At 38.6% G+C, this 21,901-nt stretch overlaps 1 protein-coding gene across 3 annotated transcripts in view; it reads right to left on the bottom strand.

Moving 5' to 3' along the window:
* Nucleotides 1–21,901, bottom strand: part of LOC131235675 (vacuolar protein sorting-associated protein 55 homolog) — a 32,729-nt gene that overhangs the window by 8,596 nt on the left and 2,232 nt on the right. Inside the window, exons 2-3 of one of the 3 annotated variants that reach the window (XM_058232956.1) lie at nt 12,359–12,414; nt 12,223–12,274 (exon numbers count right to left, since the gene is read on the bottom strand). In XM_058232956.1, the coding sequence (XP_058088939.1) occupies nt 12,223–12,274; nt 12,359–12,414 (108 nt within the window). The remainder of the gene's footprint in view (nt 1–12,222; nt 12,275–12,358; nt 12,415–21,901) is intronic. The other 2 variants (XM_058232958.1, XM_058232957.1) reach the window with 2 other exon arrangements.

Genomic DNA, 21,901 nt, shown 5'->3' with positions numbered 1-21,901 from the left:
TGTGTGTGTGTGTGTGTGAACATGGGTGGGCATGCGTGTGGGTTCAAACCCGAGACCTCAATATTGAAATCCACCCCGTCTACCATTGAGCTACGGGCTTGAACCAACATTGTCATGTTGTTTGTTTGTTTGTGTTCGTGCGTGTGCATGCATGCTTGCATGAATGTGTGTGTGTGTGTGTGTGTGTGTGTGTGTGTGTGTGTGTGAATACATATGAAATAATAAACAATTGAATACCATGTAGTTACGAATGTTTGGACTGTTTTGTTAACAACTTATCTACTGATATCAGCCTCAAATTACCATTAGTAATAGCATTCTCATATATTGGAAGGACAACAATGCACGTATCTGTACCCAAGTTTTTCAGAAACTGCCAGTATTCAAACCAGGGTATGATTTGCATGGAGGACCCTAGAGAAAAAGGTAATGGAGATGCCATCTCCAAGGACTGCAAGTTTTACCAAAAAAGAGGTGTAGCTCAAAGCGTGGTAGAGTGGATGTAAATGGATGCAAAAAGAAAAAGGTAAAAGGATGGTACTTCACAGACTACCAATTAAAGTAGTTTGCCCAATTATATCCATTCATCTAGGAACAGGTTGGACTTTGGAGATTTGGGCCTCGATGCAACAGGGACCTCCCTCACTTTCTAGGAAGTTTGATCTTCAGACTATATCAACATTTTTGAGATACCATTTAGTAAATGTCATCCAGCCCGGCACTGATGGATTCTGACCATTTCATTGGTGGACCACCTCTTGAATGAGCTCTGACCCAAAAACACACAATGGTCGAAGTTTATTACTATCCATCACCATTATTGAGCGGTCAAGAAAAGTGAGGGCAACAGTTGGGAAAATAGCCCATTGACAGTATCATTGACCCGTCCATGAGGCACTTCTTTGTTTGTCAATTCAGATTGAGATACACATTCACCAATCTTATCTATTATAAAGTTCAATAACATGTACTAAATGTTATTGGAAAGACGCTAGATCCAGTCTCTTTACTAAATGGTGGCAATTCATCCACCATAATCATGGTATACATCACATCAAACCAGAATGTCCAAATCCTGCTCCTCAATTTGGAGAGTAGCCCAAAAATTACACTGACTACTTGATCCTGACCACCCAATTCCTTCCCTTAAAATATATGGTTAAAACAAGAATTGACAAATACAATGGCGAAATCATACAGTTAAAAATCATCCAATAAATGTCATTTTTATACCCACAATGGTGCCCATGATTCAGTCAATCTAGACTTACATTTTGGAATCTCAAAGACTACAAATCAAAAAAAAAAAAAAAAACACAATCAAATAGATCAAGCAAATTTAAAAAATTGATATGGCGCGTTCAAGAGCTCATAACCAAGTAAAAAATTTAAAAAAAAATAAAAATAAAAATAAAAAAACGAAATTTATATTTTGTGCAATAAGCAGAAGGGACATTCTCATTCTCCACAAATACACTATGTTTCCACTCCTATTTACTGCACTAGGAAAAATAAAACAAAAGAAAGAAAGAAACTCAAAATTATAGGGTGGCTACGTGCCTACGACCAATCCATGACAACACATACAATTTGCTATAACCACACAACTGTCTAGAAGAAAGCAATTATTGGTACTTATCACACATTTTGAGAAACACGGTTACATGTTTGCTAATTCTATTGCATACATGTATTTCACATCCACACAGATGTTTTGCCGTTGCTTAGTAGATATAACAAATGCGCACGACAGTCTAGTCCCTTTTAGGATTTATAACATACTCTTCCAGACCAGCATAACATTCATACTCACACACCACAGAGGGCACAAATAATTGAAAAGGATAATCAGGAGTCCTGGAATGGCCGAGACCTGAGGGGAGATCAGAAGGGAAAGGGAAGGTTCACATTTAACACAGCTCTAACTCAAGCCAATTCACAAAGGAATCAGCCGCTAGCTAGACCCGCAGCTCAAGCACAGGCAACACAGTTTCTGAGGCTGGTGTTTCAATTGCAACAAGGAGGGGCATACAATGCATACTTGTAACCTCTTGATTCAGCCGCATCTCCAAAAACAACTGCAGAACCAGAGGCAGCATTATCAGCAAAGGCCCAGTGGATATCAGCACCAGCAGAGGCCAGCGAATTACCAGCAAAGACTGGGAAACTACCAGCAAAGGCAAGGGAACTACCAGTAGAGGCTGGGAAACTTTCAGCAACAGCCGGGAAATTTCCAACAAAGACCAGGAGGGCAGCAGCTGCACCGACCCAGTGGATATCAGAACCAAAACCGTCCAGGAAGACTGCAGTAGCAACAACCTCAGCAAGATAGCCCAGCACCTCAGATTCAGCAAGCTAGAAATGGAGGACTAGCACTGCAGTAGTAGACAGCTCAGGGACGAGTCTTCGCCTTAGCTCCAAGGGTAGAGAATGCGCCAAACAAAGTCGTGGAAGGTACTCTTATTACCTATTCATCTACTGTTAGAGTGTTATTTAACTTGAGAGCTTTACATTCTTTTATATCAAGGGACTGTGTTCACACATTAGGTTAAACTCCTGAAAACCTAGAAGAAGAAATCATAGTTGCCACACCATTAGGAAAATCTCAAACCTTAAATCAGATATGCAAAGCTTGTCCCATTAGAATTGGAGAAATTGAACTTCCCAGAGAATTCATTGCTATGGACATGAAGGACTTTGAAGTCATCTTAGGAATGGATTGGTTAGCAGCATACCATGCAAAGGTATATTGCCACAAGAAAATGGTAGCATTCCATATTCCGGGCCAGCCTCTTTTTCAATTTAAGGGCATGCGAAGGAATAGACCTTTGGAGGATATGTTGGCGTCAACTATGGAAGAGCAGCCGAAGGTAGGCGTTAAGCAAATTCGTGTAGTGTGCGAATTCCAGGATGTTTTCCAGGAGATACAGGGATTACAGCCTAAATGAAAGGTAGATTTCAAGATTGACCTGGTACTTGAGACAACACCCATATTGATGGCTCCGTACCAGATGGCACCTATAGAGTTGAAGGAGCTGAAATATCAGATTGAAGAATTATTGAATCAAGGCTTTATTAGACCCAATATATCACCGTGGGGACCCCCAGTGTTGTTTGTGAAAAGGGATGGATCGTTGAGGCTGTGCATTGATTACAGGCAATTGAACAAAGTGACTATCAAGAATAAATATCCGTTGCCCAAAATTGATGATCTGTTTGAACAATTGAAAGAAGCCAGGCATTTCTCTAAAATAGATTTACAGTCAGGATATCACCAGTTGTGAATCAAGGAAAAAGATGTCCCCAAAACAGCTTTTCATACACAATATGGGCACTATGAATTTTTGGTGATGCCATTTGGTCAAATAAATGCACTTGCAGTATTTATGAATTTGATGAACAACGTGTTCAAACAGTACTTGGACCAATTTGTGGTAGTGTTCATTGATGGTATTCTTGTCTATTCCAAGATGGAGGAAGAGCACGAGCAACATCTCCGGGTAGTACTTCAGACATTGAGGGAGCACAAATTATATATTAAAGCAAAGAAGTGTGAATTTTAACAGGAGAAAGCAAAATTATTGGATCATGTTATTTCAAAAGACTGTGTTACGATGGACCCATTGAAGGTAGAAGTTGTGTGGAAGTGGGCAAGACCATCTAATGTGTCCAAAATCCATAGTTTCTTAGGTCTAGCCGAATATTATAGGAGGTTTATAGGAGGATTTTCTCGTATTGCCGCTCCAATGACTCACTTAACCACGAAGGACATGAAATTCATTTGGAGCGAGGAGTGTGAAAAGGCTTTCGTAGAATTAAAGAAGAAGTTGACGTCGACGCCCATTTTGACCATACCTTCCGGTGGAGAAAGCTTCGTGATTTATAGTGATGATTCTCATCAAGGGTTAGGTTGTGTGCTCATGCAACAGGGTAAAGTTATAGCTTATGCATCCAGGAAGCTAAAAGTGCATAAGCAAAACTACCCTACTCATGATTTAGAGTTGGCAGTTATCGTTTTTGCGCTAAAGATTTTGGAGACACTATCTCTATGGAGGAGAGATTCAGGCTCTTCTCAAATCATAAGAGTTTAAAGTATCTCCTCTCAGAGGGAGTTGAACATAAGGCAAAGCTGATGGATGGAATTCTTAAAAGATTATGACTTCGACTTACGGTATCATCCTGGGAAGGCGAACGTAATAGCAGATGCCCTAAGCCAAATGTCACAGGGAGTCGCGGCGTAGATGAGGACTCAATTTTGGAAAATGCTTAATGCATTAAAGGATTTTAATATTCAGGAGAAGCCACAAAGGATACGTGGATGTTTAGCTAGTGTCGTGGTACAGTTGACTTTGGTGAGCAAGGTTCTAGAAGCACAGCGGCAGGATCCGTGGATCCAAGAGCTGGTAGACATGGCATTAAAGAAAGAAAGTCAGAACAGCAGGTTGGTACAGATGAAGGTTTGAGATTTCAGGGACGATTATGCATTCCAAATATTGAAGAATTAAATAATGAAGTCATGGATGAAGCTCATCAGACCAAATATTTAGTGCGCCCTAGAGGAAACAAGATGTACCAAGATATGTGAAGGCAGTATTGGTGGCCGAACATGAAGAAAGAAATTACGGAATATATATTTCGATGCCTCACATGCAAGCAGGTCGAGACAGAGCATCAAAGACCAGCAGGAGAATTGCAGTCCTTTGAGATTCCAAAGTGGAAATGGGAATATATTACGATGGATTTTATCAATGGATTACCTCGGACAAGTAAAGGTCATGACGCCATCTGGGTGATTGTCGACCGATTGACTAAGTCCGCGTATTTCTTTCTACCATATTCATGCTACATCTTTATTGGATGAGCTAGCCATATTATTTATCAATGAGATAGTGAAATTGTATGGAGTACCTGTATCTATAGTGTCTAATTAAGATTCCAGGTTTATGTCAAAATTCTAGCAGAGTTTTCAGAAGGCCATGAGAGTCGTATTAGATACAGTAGCCACCTTTCACCCTTAGACATGAAGAAAGAAATTACGGAAATATATATTTCAATGCCTCACATGCCAGCAGGTCGAAACAGAGCATCCAAGACCCGCAAGAGAATTGCAATCCTTTGAGATTCCAAAGTGGAAATGGGAATATATTACGATGGATTTTATCAATGGATTACCTCGGACAAGTAAAGGTCATGACGCCATCTAGGTGATTGTCGACCGATTGACTAAGTCCACGTATTTCTTCATACCATATTCATGCTACATCTTCATTGGATGAGCTAGCCATATTATTTATCAATGAGGTAGTGAAATTGTATGGAGTACCTGTATCTATAGAGTCTAATTAAGATTCTAGGTTTATGTCAAAATTCTAGCAGAGTTTTCAAAAGGCCATGAGAGTCGTATTAGATTACAGTAGCCACTTTTCACCCTCGGACAGACGGGCAAACGGAAAGAGTTAACCAAATTTTGGAAGATATGCTTCGCGCTTGCGTGTTAAAGGAAGTTTGGATCAATACTTACCTCTTATTGAATTTGCATATAATAACAGTTATCAGGCGAGTATTAGAATGGCCCCCCATGAAGCATTGTATGGGAGGCCATGTAGATCACCGAGTTGTTGGACAGGAGTAGGAGAGGGAACCCTTTTGGGTCCTGATTTGGTTCAAGTAGCATCTGAAAAGGTGGCTATTATCAAAGAACGGAAGAGCTATGCCGACAACCGCAAGAGAAAGCAAAAATTTGAAGTGGCGATCATGTATTCCTAAAAGTATCACCAATGAAAGGAGTGATGAGGTTCGGGAAGAAAGGAAAGCTGGCACCCAGATTTATTGGACCTTTCGAGAATCTGGATAGGATAGGGCCTGTCGCATACAGGTTGGCCCTACGACCTCATTTGTCGTCAGTGCACAATATATTTCACGTGTCTATGCTGAGGCAGTATGAACAGGACGAATCACATGTTATTGATTGGAAACCTCTAGAGATTTATGCAAATGCCTCATATATAAAGAAATTGATGCGTGTTATGGACAGAAAGGAGTGGACCCTCAAGAAAAAAGTCATACCTTTAGTGAAAGTCCAATGGGGGCATCATGGAGAGGAAGAGGCATCTTGGGAACGCAAGGAAGAGATAAGGGAAAAATATCCACGCCTGTTCGTTGATTAGGTAAGTGAAATTTCAAAGACGAAATTTTCTTAAGGGTAGAACGTAATATCCTAGAAAAATTGGGAAATTTTTTCTTTTCATAACTTGCCATATTTGGATACTTTCCATTTTTAGAATGCCTACTATTTTTGGATCACATGCAAGAACAGTAATTTCGAGATACTGGTTATTACTAACATGTTTGAGGAACATATATGGAACATTCATTGTAACTTGCTACTTTAGAAGTGAACCTAGTAAATTTGGGGGGAAAACTGCTATAAATGAACATTTACAGACGATCCAATCCAGTTCTCTTGATTAACTTATAAAATTCACCGTTTGATTTCTATAATGATTCTTTTGCTTATAGGAGAGTACATGATGTATAATTGTTCATCACATAGCATGTTTCCCTACTTATACCTACATTGTCATGAGGACAAGTGATTTAGAAGCTTGATAATGGAGAGAGTAACCAAGGTTTCCAAATACACATTTCATTCTAAGACTCTTACAAAAATATATAAACTTTCCACTCTATGTTAAGAAAGCTTGCTTGGGGAGTGTAGGTTGTGGGATCGAATCCCCTAGCGTGCAATTATGCTTTTTACAGAATTTTTGTCCCGAAGAATCAACACTTACTTAGTATGGCCAAAATCAAATCACTAGCTTTGATTGGGGAGGAGATAAGCTCTATATATTAAAGATAGTAAACTACACCTATGCTACACCCCACAAGATCTCTCTTAGGGCTGTTTTAAAGAGCTCACGCACCCAAAGAGGGGCTGGATGAGAGAGAGAGAGAGAGAGAGAGAGAGAGAGAGAGAGAGGAGTTTAGGAAAAGGTGGGAGGTGTTTCACGTTGAGAGGTAAGCAATGTGTGTATTGTTTACATTTATTTATTTGTTTGTTTTATTATTTCACCTCTCCTTAAGTTCCTTCCCTGTATGATTTTGGACATCTCGATAAACTAGTGGCTGCCATTCCAAGGGATGAAATCCACTTTGGAACCGTTGATCCAATCCAACCATATAAAAGGTGGACGCCTAAACTTGCTTATAGTTTTTAATTAAAGTCTGGCAATCCCTAAACCATCTTGAAAACACCATTTTCTGATGCGTTGGTGTCCATGGAAAATCCCAATTTTTGGAGCAATCTGGACCATGGAATGATCTAGAAAATAATGCCCAAATTGAGATCATTGGACGGCCAAATTTGGACCGTCCAAATGGGTCTCCAAGGAGGGTTGATCTAAACCATTGATAAATATCTTTTTGGGATAGAAAATGGCCTGGGAATGGATCAAAATTCAGACCTATTTACTGTCACAAAATCAATTATTACAGCCTGCTAGCAAGTCTCTATATTATGTTGCACCATGAACATCTTTGAACGTGTGAACTTACCAACTGTTGGACCGGTTATGATGGACATATCCAACCATTAAATATGATCTTAAAATGGCCCACATTAGGCATTAATCAGATGCCATTTAAACCGTTAGAAAGGCATATCTCTGGGTCTAAGAACAAACACAAATCAAAAGATCTATGGACGGCCAAAGATCACACCCAAATGTTGCCTTATGATGGGCCACGAGTTTGGTTAGATCTGACCATCCATATGTCCCATGCTATGATCTCTTTTCATATTTGAAAATTCATTTCCTTACTCTAATCATAAGTGTAGTATAGGCTAAACTCAAATCTGGACCGTTAATGATAAATTCTTGTACATGTGACTTGAGACATAATAGTGATAACTTTGCATAATTTGCTGACATGTTGGAGAAACTTGCAGGGCCTACCATCCTTGCTTTTTTAATGTATGAATGGCCCTAGGATAGGGGTCCAGTGCTGCATGTGGACACCCACACGATTCCACCATAGGACCGGTCTTAACAACCGATTCGAGCCCAGTTGGCTCTTGGACATGTGACTGTCCGAAAGGCCTTGTGGCCATGAGATTTTGTGAAAGTGGGGCTCATTAAAGACCTCCCTATAATCACCAAGAGTTAGTGGACCAATTTTCTTTTAATACATTTTTTAGCATGACATCTCGTATATATAATAACATGTCTATACTTGCTCAAAATCAGATCCATTAGGCTGACAAGAGGTCCGGTTGGTGTCAAATTAGTTCCGTCATCTTGGCCTTCAATCAAGTTGATTCATGGGCCAAAAGAAGCACCATCTTGGGCCATAAGGAAATTATACCAAAACCTTTGTATGTATGACCTAAAATCGACTCAAACAACCTAAATGATATTTTGGGCCTGATTAACTTAGCCGCTGGAAATAAAATCATTTATGGGCTTGATGTCATTCTTGGAAGCCCATCAATCCAAATTTTAGGCCGAGTTATGAAATTTTAATATAATTTGGCCTATGACTAGTTAACCTTTGTGATAACTTAGTGGCATCATTGTATTGGTATATTTGTCATAGCTATGGAACATTAAAGTTACCCATTGCATTGGAGACATTTGAACATAATGGAAGAATAATACTTCCATAAGTAAAGACCATGTGAAAGCCCAATGGGCCTGCTGTCAAGGCCACTACATTAAAAGTCGTATTTAGGCCTAAGTTGACAGTAAGTCTAAAGGACCTTACAAACCAATTAGGATCCATCAATATGTTCCCATTAGTCCTAACCATGTTTTCTAGTGTGAATAATCGTACAAATTAAATGGATATTTATAATACCAGTACGATTAAATACTAGACACCAATTTTGGGCCTAGGGTTTCAGCGATTGGGCTTTTGGTGACCAAAATTATTGCTTCATACAAGGCTTGGTTCAACCAAACTATATATATATATATATATATTGGACTTTGAATTAAGATACGCTATTGGCCCAAGACATTGACCTAAAACCCTAGAGTGTGACTTAGGTAGGTTTGAATCTTAAGTAGATAGTTTGGTCCTTAGAAGTTAGAATTGGTCCTAAAACTCCATCACTTAACCCAAGCAAGCCTAAGTCATAAAATGGTCCATATGTGTAAATCAAATAAAACATAAGATACAACATGAACCTTAGGGTCACACACTGGGGAGTGTTGATACACTTGAGTAAACCTAGAATAAGTTAGAGAAGTGTTAGGGAAAATCAAGGATGCTGTTGATGGTAGGAAAAAATTCCATTTAGGAATGTTATTTATAGTAAGTTTTCTGAAATAGTATGAAGGACAAGGATCGAGCAATTAAGATAAATACAATGGTAGTTTCAAAAAAGAAGTTCAAAAAGGAAACCCATCGTGAGGTGTACACAAAGGACCCTGATGGGCGTCCCCCATACACTTGTGGAAATGTATTGGTAAGCGGTTCTAAGTCCAAAATGCTTCTATGTTATTTTTTGAAATATTTATATTTGGAAAATTCTTATAACGTGTTATTTTTCCTTATAGTTAGAAATCACTTTGCTATGTATGACTATTTTTTGAAAGTTCTATATTTGAAAATTATTGCGATATTGTTATTTTTGGAAAGTGCAAGTTGCTTTATTCATGAAAAATTTTGGAAAAACAAGTTAGTTTTGGAAGGTTTATTTCATTTATTATAACATCAGACAGAGGAAGGGATGTGAGTGAAAGTGCGGATTGTTTAAGTGGTTGTGAGGCTGTATGAGAGTGGCATTCAAAGAATGATGATGAGGCCATATTATGAGTGATGGTGAGGTCATGAGAGATTTCCATGAGTGTTGGTGAGGTTTGATATGAATGACTGCTTTAAGCGACTGTGAGGTATGAATTTGACTGGTTGTGAGGTATGAATTTGAGTAATAATTTATGTGAAAGGACTGCATATCCATTAGGGTGAATCCCTATGAGTGAATAACTCCGTTTGGAATTCAGTGTGGCCAAGATGAAGGCATATGTCTGTCCAATTAGGAAATGGGTGCATATGAGGGATGATTTATCTCCTACCCGATGACCGAACTTAGGTTTCAGCACAGAATATAGCGCTAAAGGTATGCACAATGTGGCCCAATTAGTGGATACATGGGTACACAAGTATATACATACCTCCACACATGTATCAGTTTATCTACATTTGTCTTCTATTATTTTGTTTCAGGTTTCAGGTTGGGTTGGGTCAAGGCCATTGATAACCTATTGGAGTGGATCAGGTCAGGTCAGGTTCAACATGAGCCCTACCCATTTACTTAAATGGGCCACATTTTCTAGCCCAAACCCAACCTGCTACCCAATTATCTTCTCCCAGACCCACCTTAGACTAGGGTCGGATCAGTTGATCTGCAGGCAAACCCAACCCAACTCGCTACCACCCATACCAAACCTCGCCAATACCACTCATTACTATTCAATCTCAATCATCCATCTACAATACAAGTCACCCTCTCCTTTCATTGAAGAATCAATCTAAAGCTTATAAAGTCCCTGCTTGTAAAGGAGTGATGTCTGGGGAAACGTGTAGGGAAACTCAACCTCTGTCTATTCCAAGCCCTTCAGAAGACCCAACTTGACCCCCCACATCCATCTCTACACCTTTTACTCAACCCTCAGGCCCCATTTTTTACATGCCAAAAATGAGTTCATCCCATTTTAGTTAATAGCAATTATTTATTAGAGATCTTGATCTCTAATAAACACTTGAGATTAAGATAATGTTGCTGCTGCTGCTGCTTACAGCAACTTATAAATGAATAATAATAATAATAATAATAATAATAATAATAATAATAATCATGTTAAGAAGAGATAAATAAATACAAACAAATATATAGGCATCATGCTACCTTCAAACAAGATGGCTTTCCCAAGTCAAAATTTCCAATTAAGCTAAGTTGAATCTGGATATGAGTTTCCTTTTCTATGCATCAAAGCGTTCAACATAATCAATTTGCTGTCATCAGAATGTTAGAGATCAAAGTTCTTCCACTCCCAAGATTTCCTACATATGACCCCTCAAGGCTGAACTCTTTCCTTTCGAAGGATCTGCTATTTTCCTTAAGGTAAAAAAGCCGCCGCCAACAAAGCTTATAAACTAGCAGCTTTAGGTTCCTTCATATCAATATCTCCATCTATCGGAACCCATTTCGTGAGCATCCAAATAACCACCAACCATCCTTAGGAGCTGCTCCTAAGAAAACCCACATGTGGTTTCCACTATAGTTGCATGAAGCATGAAGGGAAGCGGCAACAGATTTGGGTGCAGGAGCAGGGAAGCATCTGTTTTAAAATGTTAAATATAAATGACTTGGAAGCAGAAGGGGGAGCGCGATTCCGAAGTGCGGTTCGAAGCAGGAGCAGCATCTGATTAGAAGGATTGTGCAGCTAAGATTTCAACCATGGACCAGCATCCAAAGGTTATCCATCCGTCACAAAGATATTCATTCTGAAAGGGATGGAGAATGCTCAAGGAAGCTTCTACATATAAAACATCTACAATGCCAGTGCATATGTGATGCATGTTTCTTTTATGCTACTGAGAAGAGAATGAGCAATAACAAAAAGAGAATATGAGAACTAGTTAAAACCTCGAGCAACAGCATCACCTATTCTTCTAGTTCAGACAGCAGCTTAAAGTTGAACAAATCCTAATTGTAAATCGCATAATATTGAACGACATACAAAAAGCCTTGCGATTCTTCATTAGGAGAATAAGAATTTCTAAAAGTCATAATAACTAAGAAAGGAGAACACTAGCTAAATGAGTGTTTTCTTAAACATCACCTCTTGAGAAATAAATCACACTTTAAAGTCCTTTTAAGAATTGAGCAAAACGCAAAACACAAGAAGAATAGTAAAGTGCACACCACATTCATATGGGCAATTTAACGGACACAAAAGTCAGGTCGTGTAAAGACAATTTTAAAAGTAGAAGTATATACAGCTCTCAATAGGGAGGAAAATCATCTTTGGAAACATCACCAATTAGCTACTAAGAAACAGTTCCAGACAGTCACAGGCTCACAGCTTAAGAATATGCCAAAGCTGTAAACGTAGCACGCATACATAAGTTCGACATGGATAAAACTTTTCGTCCCATAGCTCATGAGCATCTAAATCATTAGAACATAAATCAAGACTGGTTAGCAAAGCGTACCAGGATTTGCAACAGAATGCTAGCAGAGAACATAAATGCAAGTCCAGCAAGTCTGCAGAATAAGGCAGTTTTATTAGAAAGTTTCAATTCAGTCTGCAACTAACATTCAATTAACATAATTAAATTCTTAACTTACACTGTTGAGCATGCATAAGTGATGATCCCGAACCCAATGTACCAACGCATAAAAACATAAACATAAACAAGTAAGAACAAACATCAGAGAGTGTACATCTGCAAATAGGAATACATGATTGCCCATTGATATAGCTATTTAAATTCCCAATTAACAAACCAGTTAAATCAATCTTCACAACAGAGAGAAAGGGAGAGTTAATAGTATGAATTGCTAACCCAACAAATTAACAGTATGAATTGTTGAATGCAGGTCACACTTGTATAGAATGCTGGCTAATTTGCATGGGTGGGTCGCGGGCAAGCACAGGGCCCGCACTGCAGTTAGTGGCACATCTACAGATGGTTAATATGAAAAAGACAGGGCAGCCCAAACTCCAAATCTGAGGATAATTAATTAAACTGAAAGGTTCAGTTTGAGCAAGTACCATCATGTCATCATCACACATGATAGCATGTCAAGGTTAGTAACGATTGGTGCTGAAGCAACATAGGGCCCTTAACATGACTGGTTGACTACACGTGACAATAGGCCACTTGTAACAGGCATGGAGGCTGACTCATAAATTAGCCATTTCTTGCTCTACTTGTACAATGAGAAGCTTGTACATAATGCATAGAGACTTCCAGAGTATGCTAGAGTTCGGTGGAGATGTGTAGAGATTCCTAAAGATGGCTAGAACATGTTAGAGTTATGATGAGAACTCTCTCTAGAAGGTTCTAAAGTTCTCTAGCAAGTTTTGGGAGCTAGGATCAATGTTTTAGATTTCATTATCAAATAATGTATTGCACCCTTGGGATACGGATACATATTGATTATCACAGGGTGTATATATACGTTATATCACATAATTTATCACTGTTGTTGGGAAACATGGAGAAACATTGGAAAATTGGTCGAATTTTCCAATGGAACTTCAAGGATCATTACAAAAGACACCAACACACACTTAGAAATCAAAAAATCACAAAAAACAAGTGCACACAATAGGTTTCCTTTGTATAGGGTTCTAATCTATGCACTGTCTAACTGAATTAATGCAACTATATTCAAAGACAATTCATAAAATTTATAAATGTAAAAAAGACATGTATAGAAACACAAGCATTACATTCAAAAGCAAAAAAAGTTTTTTTTTTTTTTTAAAAAAAAAAAAAAAAAAAAAAAAAGAGAGACTAGAAATATAATTGTGGATTTCAGAGAAAAAATGGTTTATTTTTAGTATTTTTAATTTTAAAAAATTCAAAAAATCCCCAAATTGCCAAGAACATGTAGATTAAGGCCCCGTTTGTTAAATCTGAAGTCAAAAAACTTGTTTGGTAATTATGGCTGAAGTCTGAAAATTAAGTACTGAATTTGAAACAATTTGTTTGTTAACAAATATCTGAAATGTCTGAAATATGTTAATTTGACACATTTGCCCCTATTTCTTGTTTGGAAATATTGTGAGTGTAAGCAGCATCAACCAGATAATATTTATCTACATAAAAACAAATGACATTTTAGCAAAATTTCAAGTTATAATTTTACCAAGCTATATATATATATATATATATATATATATATATAGGAGGAGGCAACAGAAATTTCTTTGTTGGATCAAGCTCAGCATCCATAAGGACCCTTGAATTATGTGTCACCCCTTCCTCTTCCTCTATAAGGTGTTTGTTTATCTGTCGGGATATATGCAGAAAATAATGTTGAATGAGCTTTGTCCATTGAAAACATTTTGGGGGCCATAAAAGTTTTGAATGAAGTTGATTTTTGTTTTTTCACTTCATCTGGGCACATGTATGAACTAATCTACATATTGGATGTCAAATAAACAGTACGGTGGGCCCTAGGAGGATTTTAATGGTGGATATCCAATCACTATTATTTTCCTGTGGTGGGGTCCACCTGAGATTTATACCCATCTTATTTTTTGGATAGAGAAAAAAAAATGATATGTAAAAATGGATGAAATACATTCATGATGGGGCCACATAGCACTGACCATCACCCACCAGGATGGGGAGTAGCCAATCCGTTTCCGTATCACACACCAGCTATATCGCTGGTGTAGATATGTGTTGTGTGCAAGACACTCCTTGAGGTCTCAGTTTTAGGAATCAAAGGAGATCAAAGTTACATGGGCCCATAATAATGTATTTATAATATCTACACCGTTTATAAATTTTTCGAGATTATTTTAGAGCATTTTCCAAAAAAATGAATCATATCCAAAACTCAAATGGGCCACACCAAAAATAGCAGCGGGTAATGATTTTCACCGTTAAAAAATTTGCAGGCCCACTGTAACGTTTATTTTGCACCTAATCTATTCATAAGGTCAAAACTATATGAATAAAGAGGAAAAACAAATTTTATATTGATCCGAAACTTTTGTGACCCCAAAAGGGTTTCAATGGTAGACGTTAAATCCCCTACTGCTTTTTGCAGTACTGTGGTCCAATTTATCTTTAGATCTATTTTATTTTTTGGCTCAAGTCTTACTACAAGCTCACAAGATGAATGGACGGTTTGGATATAACAAATACATCATGATGCGACCCAAGTAACTTGTTGACGTCAATACACCAGCCAATCCACTTCCAATCCCATCCCTGACTTGGAGACAGATTGGCTACTCCACGCTACACCAGCCGGCTGGTGGGTGGTGCTCTGTGGGCCCCACTATGATATACGTGTTTCATCCATTCTGCTCATCCATTTTTATAGATAATTTTAGGGCTTGTTACAAAAAATGATAGGGATATAAATCTTAGGTGGGCTACACCACAGGAACAAAAAATGAATGGATATCCACCATTAAAATCCTTCTAAGGCCCACTGTACTGTTTATTTGACATCCAATCTGTTGATTAGTTCATAAAGACCCAGATGAAGGGAAACAATAAATATCAATCTTATCCAAAACTTTTATGGCCCTTAAAACGTTTTTAATGGTCAATGTTCATTCAACACTATTTCTTGTAATGTGGTCCACCTGAAATTGATATATAGTTCATTTTTTCTTTAATACCATAACATGATATATAAAAATAGATGGATGGCATGGATGAAACATATACATCATGGTGGGGCCCACATAGCACCGATCAGCAGCCATTGGCAGGTGGCAGTGGGAGTAACCAATCCGTTCCCGTCTTCTGTCCAGGACGCGGATTGCGTACTGCCCCCACCCGTCCCTAGCTCCGAACGGGCAGTTTTGTGGGTGGGCCCACCGTGATGTATCTGTACATCCAAACCATCAATCCATTTTCTCATATTATTTTAAAGCATGAACACAAAAATGATGCGGATCAAATGCTCAAGTGGACCACACCAAAAATAGCAGCGGGATAATGATTTTCACCGTTAAAAAATTCTTGTATACATCCATTGTTGAAACCTTTCTAAGGGCCACTGAGATGTTTTTTTTACCATCCAACCTATTCATTAGGTCATGTATACATGGATGAAGTGTAAGCACAAATATCGGCTTGATCTGAAACTTCTCCAGCTCTTAAGAAGTTTTTTAACGGTGGACGTTCAATCCCCACCTTATGGTCCAATAAATCATTGGACCTACTTCTTTTATTGGATCACACCTTAAATTATCTGAAAAAGTTGATGGACAGTGTGGATCAAACACATAAATCATGGTGGGGCATAAAGAAGTTTCACAGGTTAAAGGTTGCCGTAGTAACTTGGGAAGGGATACTTTTGGAAGAAAAAATTTTTGTTTAATGAAAAATCACGGAGCGTATTCCGCGTTCACCATTAAGCTAGACTCCTATCACCGAAAGAATTCAGTGAGAAACCACTTAGCGCTTTCCGTCTTCCGCGTTAATAATGCGTTAACAAATACCACTAAACACGGAAAATTTTTCCCATTCCGTGTTAAGTGCAAAAATTCAGCATTAACAAACACGGCCTAAGTCATAAACATGTTTGATTTCGTGTTTGGACACTAATATTGCAACCGATATGGAAAAAAAAAAAAAAAATTATTTGTTCCTAATTTTCTACAAGTCTGCCCATTTCTCCCAAATCTGAAAATCAAAGCTCCTAATCCATAATTCTTCATGCAAAACATGAAGATTCATGGATTTCTTACCATTTTGACGCTATTTACAACATATAAAAACAAAACAAAACAAAAAATAAAAAATTTAAAAAAAAAAAATCAAAACTAAAAAATACACACATTTTAAAATCTAGCCTCAAGAAGCTTCCAATCACAATTTCGAAGAACTTTCAAAGATTTTCTTCCAATAAACTAGAGTGGATTGGTTGAAATCGCTTAACGATGTACTAGGAAGAAGTTTTTTTTTTTTTGAAAAAAAAAAAAAATCAATTTTTGTTAATTTTTGTGGATTTTCCATACAAAACAATTCAGTTTCCTTTTATCCCTTTCGATATTGCACTCAGTATCGATATATCGCACGATACATTAAGAATTTATCAAGGGGAAGTGTGAATATATCGCACGATATCGCGATATCCATGATATATCATGATATCGTGTGATATATTGCACAATACCATGAAAAATGGATATTCAAGCTAGTGTTTTGTATCGCCCAAGTGGAATAAAAGATACATCATGAGATATATTGGTGATATCACATGATACTAAAAACACTGGCTAGGATTAGGTGGAAGAGTCTAGAGAATTCTTGGTCATTATATGAATACCACGTGGCACAATACAAGCCAATAATGTAAACAGTCTAGAGAGTTCTTAGGTCTATATATAGGGGAATCCCCCTCATTTGGGACTCAACTCTCAAAGTTGTAATCTTCTCTCATTAAGTACATTCTCATCCACTTTATTGGTGAACCATTATGTTTTGTAGCAATCTCACTAAGTCCTTGAGACATAATACTAAATAGTGCAAGTAGGAGTTAGGTTGACTTGAGTAGAATTGGGAGTTGCATAGGTGTCGTACAAGAGAGGGAGTTGAGTTAGTATGTTTGTCACAATTGGTACAAGAGCCTAGTCTATTCAGCAAACATTATGTCAACATGGGAGGTGTTTGAGAACAAGAATGTTGAGAAGAGGCATGATCCATCCAACCACTACAAGAGGGATGGGTCCAATAACTCAAAGGTGAGTACCAAGGTATCTCGTATTGGTATCGGTTAGTGTAACGGTGCCCTCCGATACCGATACGGATACGGGGGTGTAACGGCGATATGGGGGCGTAACGGCCCGTAACGGTGCAAATTTTTTTTTAACCAAAAAAATATGGATTAAATCTGGAATATTCTTAGCATTCCAAATATGCATTCATTTATAAATTGGAACATATTTATGGTGGTTTAACGGTCCACTCTTTGGTGAGAAGTTGTATCGGACTGTCTGATGAATTTATGAACCAGATAACCTGAATTTGACTACAAAATTCATATATTTAATTTTCTAAATATCTAATTTATATACTTAACAATTTGATATCATTTCTCCCAATAGTTCTTTTAAAAAATGAAATTAAATTCAGGTAGATCGCGTTGCCAATTTGGGGCTGACTTGGAGGACCAATCCATGCCCCAAATCAGCCTCAAATTCATGCAATTTATTGGCATCATCCCACTTGTGAATTGGTGGACATTTATTGGATAGTGAATCACGAAAAAAAATAAAAATCAAAAGGCCCTATTTTAAAAAATAAGTGTCCACAAATTAACAATTAAAACTATTCAAACAATTTGATTTTGGCATTTTGAGTTACCAATTACAATCCATAATTTAATTGGTAAATTTTAAGTTAATACATGTCTCGTGTACAATTTTTTAAGGGCCCGAATTAGGTAGGACTCGGATTGTAAAGTGTAGCACACGAGTGTCAAAGTTTATTGGACCCCACTCGTGATGAATGTGTTATATCCACACCGTCCATCCATTTTGCCAAATAATTTTAGGGCATGAGCCCAAAAATGAGGCAGTTCCAAAGCTCAGGTGGACCACACCATAAGAAACAACAATAATTAAACGACTATCATTAAAAATTTATTGGGGCTACAAAAGTTTTAGATCAAGCTGACATGTGTGTTTTCCCTTCATCCACGTCAGTGTGACCCTATTAACAAGTTAGATGGAAAATAAACATTACAGTGGACCCTAAGAAATTTTTTATGGTGAGCATTCTATAACCACTGTTTCCTATGTTGTGGTCCACCTGAGATTTGGATCTTACTAATTTTTTGAATCATAACCTAAAATGATGTGGCAAAATGGATGGACGGCATGGATAAAATACATACATCATGGTGGGGCCCATGTGGCACGTGTACATTTTATTAAATTGTGCGACGTGCTGCGTAACTCGTACGCAGTCCATTCATTTGACGCAAGCAAGTCATGTGGGTCTGATCATGAGGTATGTGTTACATCCAAACCGTCCATTCATTTGACAAGCTCGTCTTAAGGCTTGACACGAAAAATAATACAAATCTAATTATCAAGTGGACCACACTGCAAAAAGCAGTGGGGGATTAACGTCTACCATTGAAACCCTTTTTGGGATCACAGAACTTTTGGATCAATATGAAATTTGTTTTTCCTCTTCATTCATGTCTTTTTGACCTTTTGAACAGATTGGATGGAAAATAAACGTTATGGTGGGCCTACGAATTTTTTAACGGTGAAAATCATCATCTCCACTGCTATTTTTGGTGTGGTCCAGACGATCTTTGGATACGATTCATTTTTTGGCTAATGCTCTAAAATGATATTTAAAAATAGATGAACGATGTAGATATAATAAATACATCACTGTGGAGCCCTTGTAACTTTGACCTCCTTTGAACCATTCGTACAACTCGAAGCTCGAGGAGTGTCAGTGCTCGTCTTAGCATGACACGTACCTGCAGCAGCTATACTGGTGAGTGGTACACCAGTCAATCTGCTTCCGATTTCAAAAGAAAAAAAAGGGAGACAGGGAAACCGAAAAGAAAAGGAGGGAAAGAAGAGGGGGAGAGAGAGAGAGAGAGAGAGAGAGAGAGAGAGAGAGAGAGGGAGGAGGAGGAGGCCCGGGCCGCACCCGCAGCAGGGTGAGAAGAAGAAGAAGAGGAAGAGGAAGAAGAAGAAGAAGGAGAAGAAGAAGAAGAAGAAGAAGAAAAGAAAAAAAATGGTATGTTTTTTTTTCTTTTTTTTTTTACCATTTTTTTTTTTGCATTTTTCTTTAGAGTTATGGACCATAACGTTTGTTACGGTACCGTAACGGCCATTACGGTCCCGTAACGGCCGTTACGAACCCAAAAAATAGAGGTGCCCCGTTTCGGGGCCGAATCGCATAACGGTTGATGCCATTACCGTTACGTATCGGCCGTGACGGCCGAAACATAACCGATTTGGGATACCTTGGTGAGAACGAACTTTGGTGCGCTAGAGGATCCCATTGGTGTGTTAGAGCTTGCCACGGTCAAAGGACATGAAAGATTCAGAACCTTGGAGAGCACCCAACAATTTCATGCCAAAGCAATCGGGTAGGTAGAAGAGACAACATGGTGAGTACAATTGAGGTGCCTGAGGCCCAAATTGTAGGGTCCGAGTCATCAAGGAAGGAAATTGAGGAGCTACAAACTAGTCATCATCTTAGAGAGGGCCATGGCCAACACTGGACCTACTCTGAGGGAAGTCACTAGGCTCAAGGTTTGACCCTAAGTGCTTTTATGGGGCAAGGGACGCGAAGGAGCTGGAGAATCTCGTGGCAAATGAAGTAGTACTTTTGAGCTTCTATGTTGGAGGACAAAGTGGCCAAAGTACATATAACAATTGTCTACTTCTTTGATAATGTGATACTATAGTCCCGAAGGAGACATGGCAACATTAAGAAAGGTTCCTACACCATCAAGACTTAGGAAGAGCTCGAGGAGTTGAAGGTGCAATTCTTTCCTCGGATCATGGAGTACTTAACGAGGAAGAGTCTTAAGAGGACTCCTACATACTACATCAATTTGGGACTATGTGAAGCAATTCACAACATTGATGTTGGATATCATGGACATGATAGAGATGGACAAGCTCTTATTCACGAATGGCCTTCAGCCATGGGTAGAGTAGGAATTGCAATTTTATGGTGCAAGATCTAGCATCTAAATTACCGATGCTCAAGCAGCTCATGGAGAGGAGCTTCGCTAGGGCCAATAACACCTTCGAGTCCAACTTTGCCAATCACTACAACAAAGAAATGCCATGGGAGAGGCACAGTCCAGCCAAGGGAAAGACTTAAGGAGGTCACAAGAAGGTAGGGGCAAGCCAAAGAGAAAGGAGAGAAGCCCGAGCTGCTTCACACTTGACTGTAACCATTGGCAAGGGTAAGATGAGCCTTAAATTCGATTTGAGCTAAAGATGAGGTTGAGGAGGCGAGGATGTGGGCAATTCAACTACTTAACACATTTGGAAAACAAGTTAGGCAAACTCATTTAACGGTACATCATGTACATGGACGTATACATCAATGAGAAGCACACTCGAGCCACAATGGTCACAAGGGTGACTTATAACTTTGTCTCAAGGGAGGAAATGATTAGGTCTAGTGGTTGTGAATGACTCCAGTTGGATTAAGACGACTAACTCAAAACTTAAAAGCCAGAACCATTAAAGGTGTGCGGCCATGGATGTGGAACTATGCATCAGTATGTAAGGTAGCAAGGCAAGTCTATTTGTTGCTTCACTAAACTAAGTCCCAAACATTCTTGGCATGGATTTCCAATGTGCAGGTAAGGTGATTTCAATGCCCTTTCTAGAGGTGACCTACAATATGGATGAGGGACTTAGTGGCCCTCTCGTATGCATATGGAAAGCCAAGGTTCATAGTGTCTAAACCTTGTGGCTAATCGTGGGTCTCAAGAGGACAAGACCACACATGAAGCCCAAAAGTAAAAGACAAGGGTGTTGTGATGGAGGAACCAATTCCCCAAAAGATAGAGAATGTGGCAGCCTTGAAGTTGAAAGAGAAGGGGATTGTGATCAAGGTATTCCATAAAGATAATGGTGGCAATAATGGCCAATGCTATTACCATTATAGAACAACCGTTACAACTTCTCTTCTTTTCTTCTTCTTTTCTTTTTTTGAAAAAACCTATTTCAACCCAGTAACGAACCGTTATGGACCATTATAAGCCTTACGGGTCAATTTGTCTATAACAATCATTGTAGCCATTACGACCCATAACACATAGTGGTTACCACCATTATCGTTGCATAACGATTGTTACATAACTGTTTTGGGATACCTTAATTGTGATAGGCAAGCTACTTCTTGAGGAGTACAAGGAGATTCCCTAGGGAGTATAAGAATGACATACTAGAGCAAGCACATTGGCATGACTACTTGGAGGAGTCTGATATGGTGTTGAAGTACCAGCCTAGTAAGGGAAGCCAAGCAGCCAATGCACAAAGCAAGAAGTCAAGTTGGCCACTTAGCTATAATAAGCCAATTGGAGAGCAGCATGCCTGACTGAAGAATGCAACCATGAACGATCACAAGAAGCATGAAATGAAGATATGGCCCAAAAAGCCCAATTTGAGAGTCTAACGGCCCATCGGCA

Source organism: Magnolia sinica, chromosome 19, assembly GCF_029962835.1.
Source record: "Magnolia sinica isolate HGM2019 chromosome 19, MsV1, whole genome shotgun sequence".
Lineage (NCBI taxonomy): Eukaryota > Viridiplantae > Streptophyta > Magnoliopsida > Magnoliales > Magnoliaceae > Magnolia > Magnolia sinica.
Note: the sequence above shows the minus strand (reverse complement) of the source record. Positions and strands in the feature narration are given on the sequence as shown.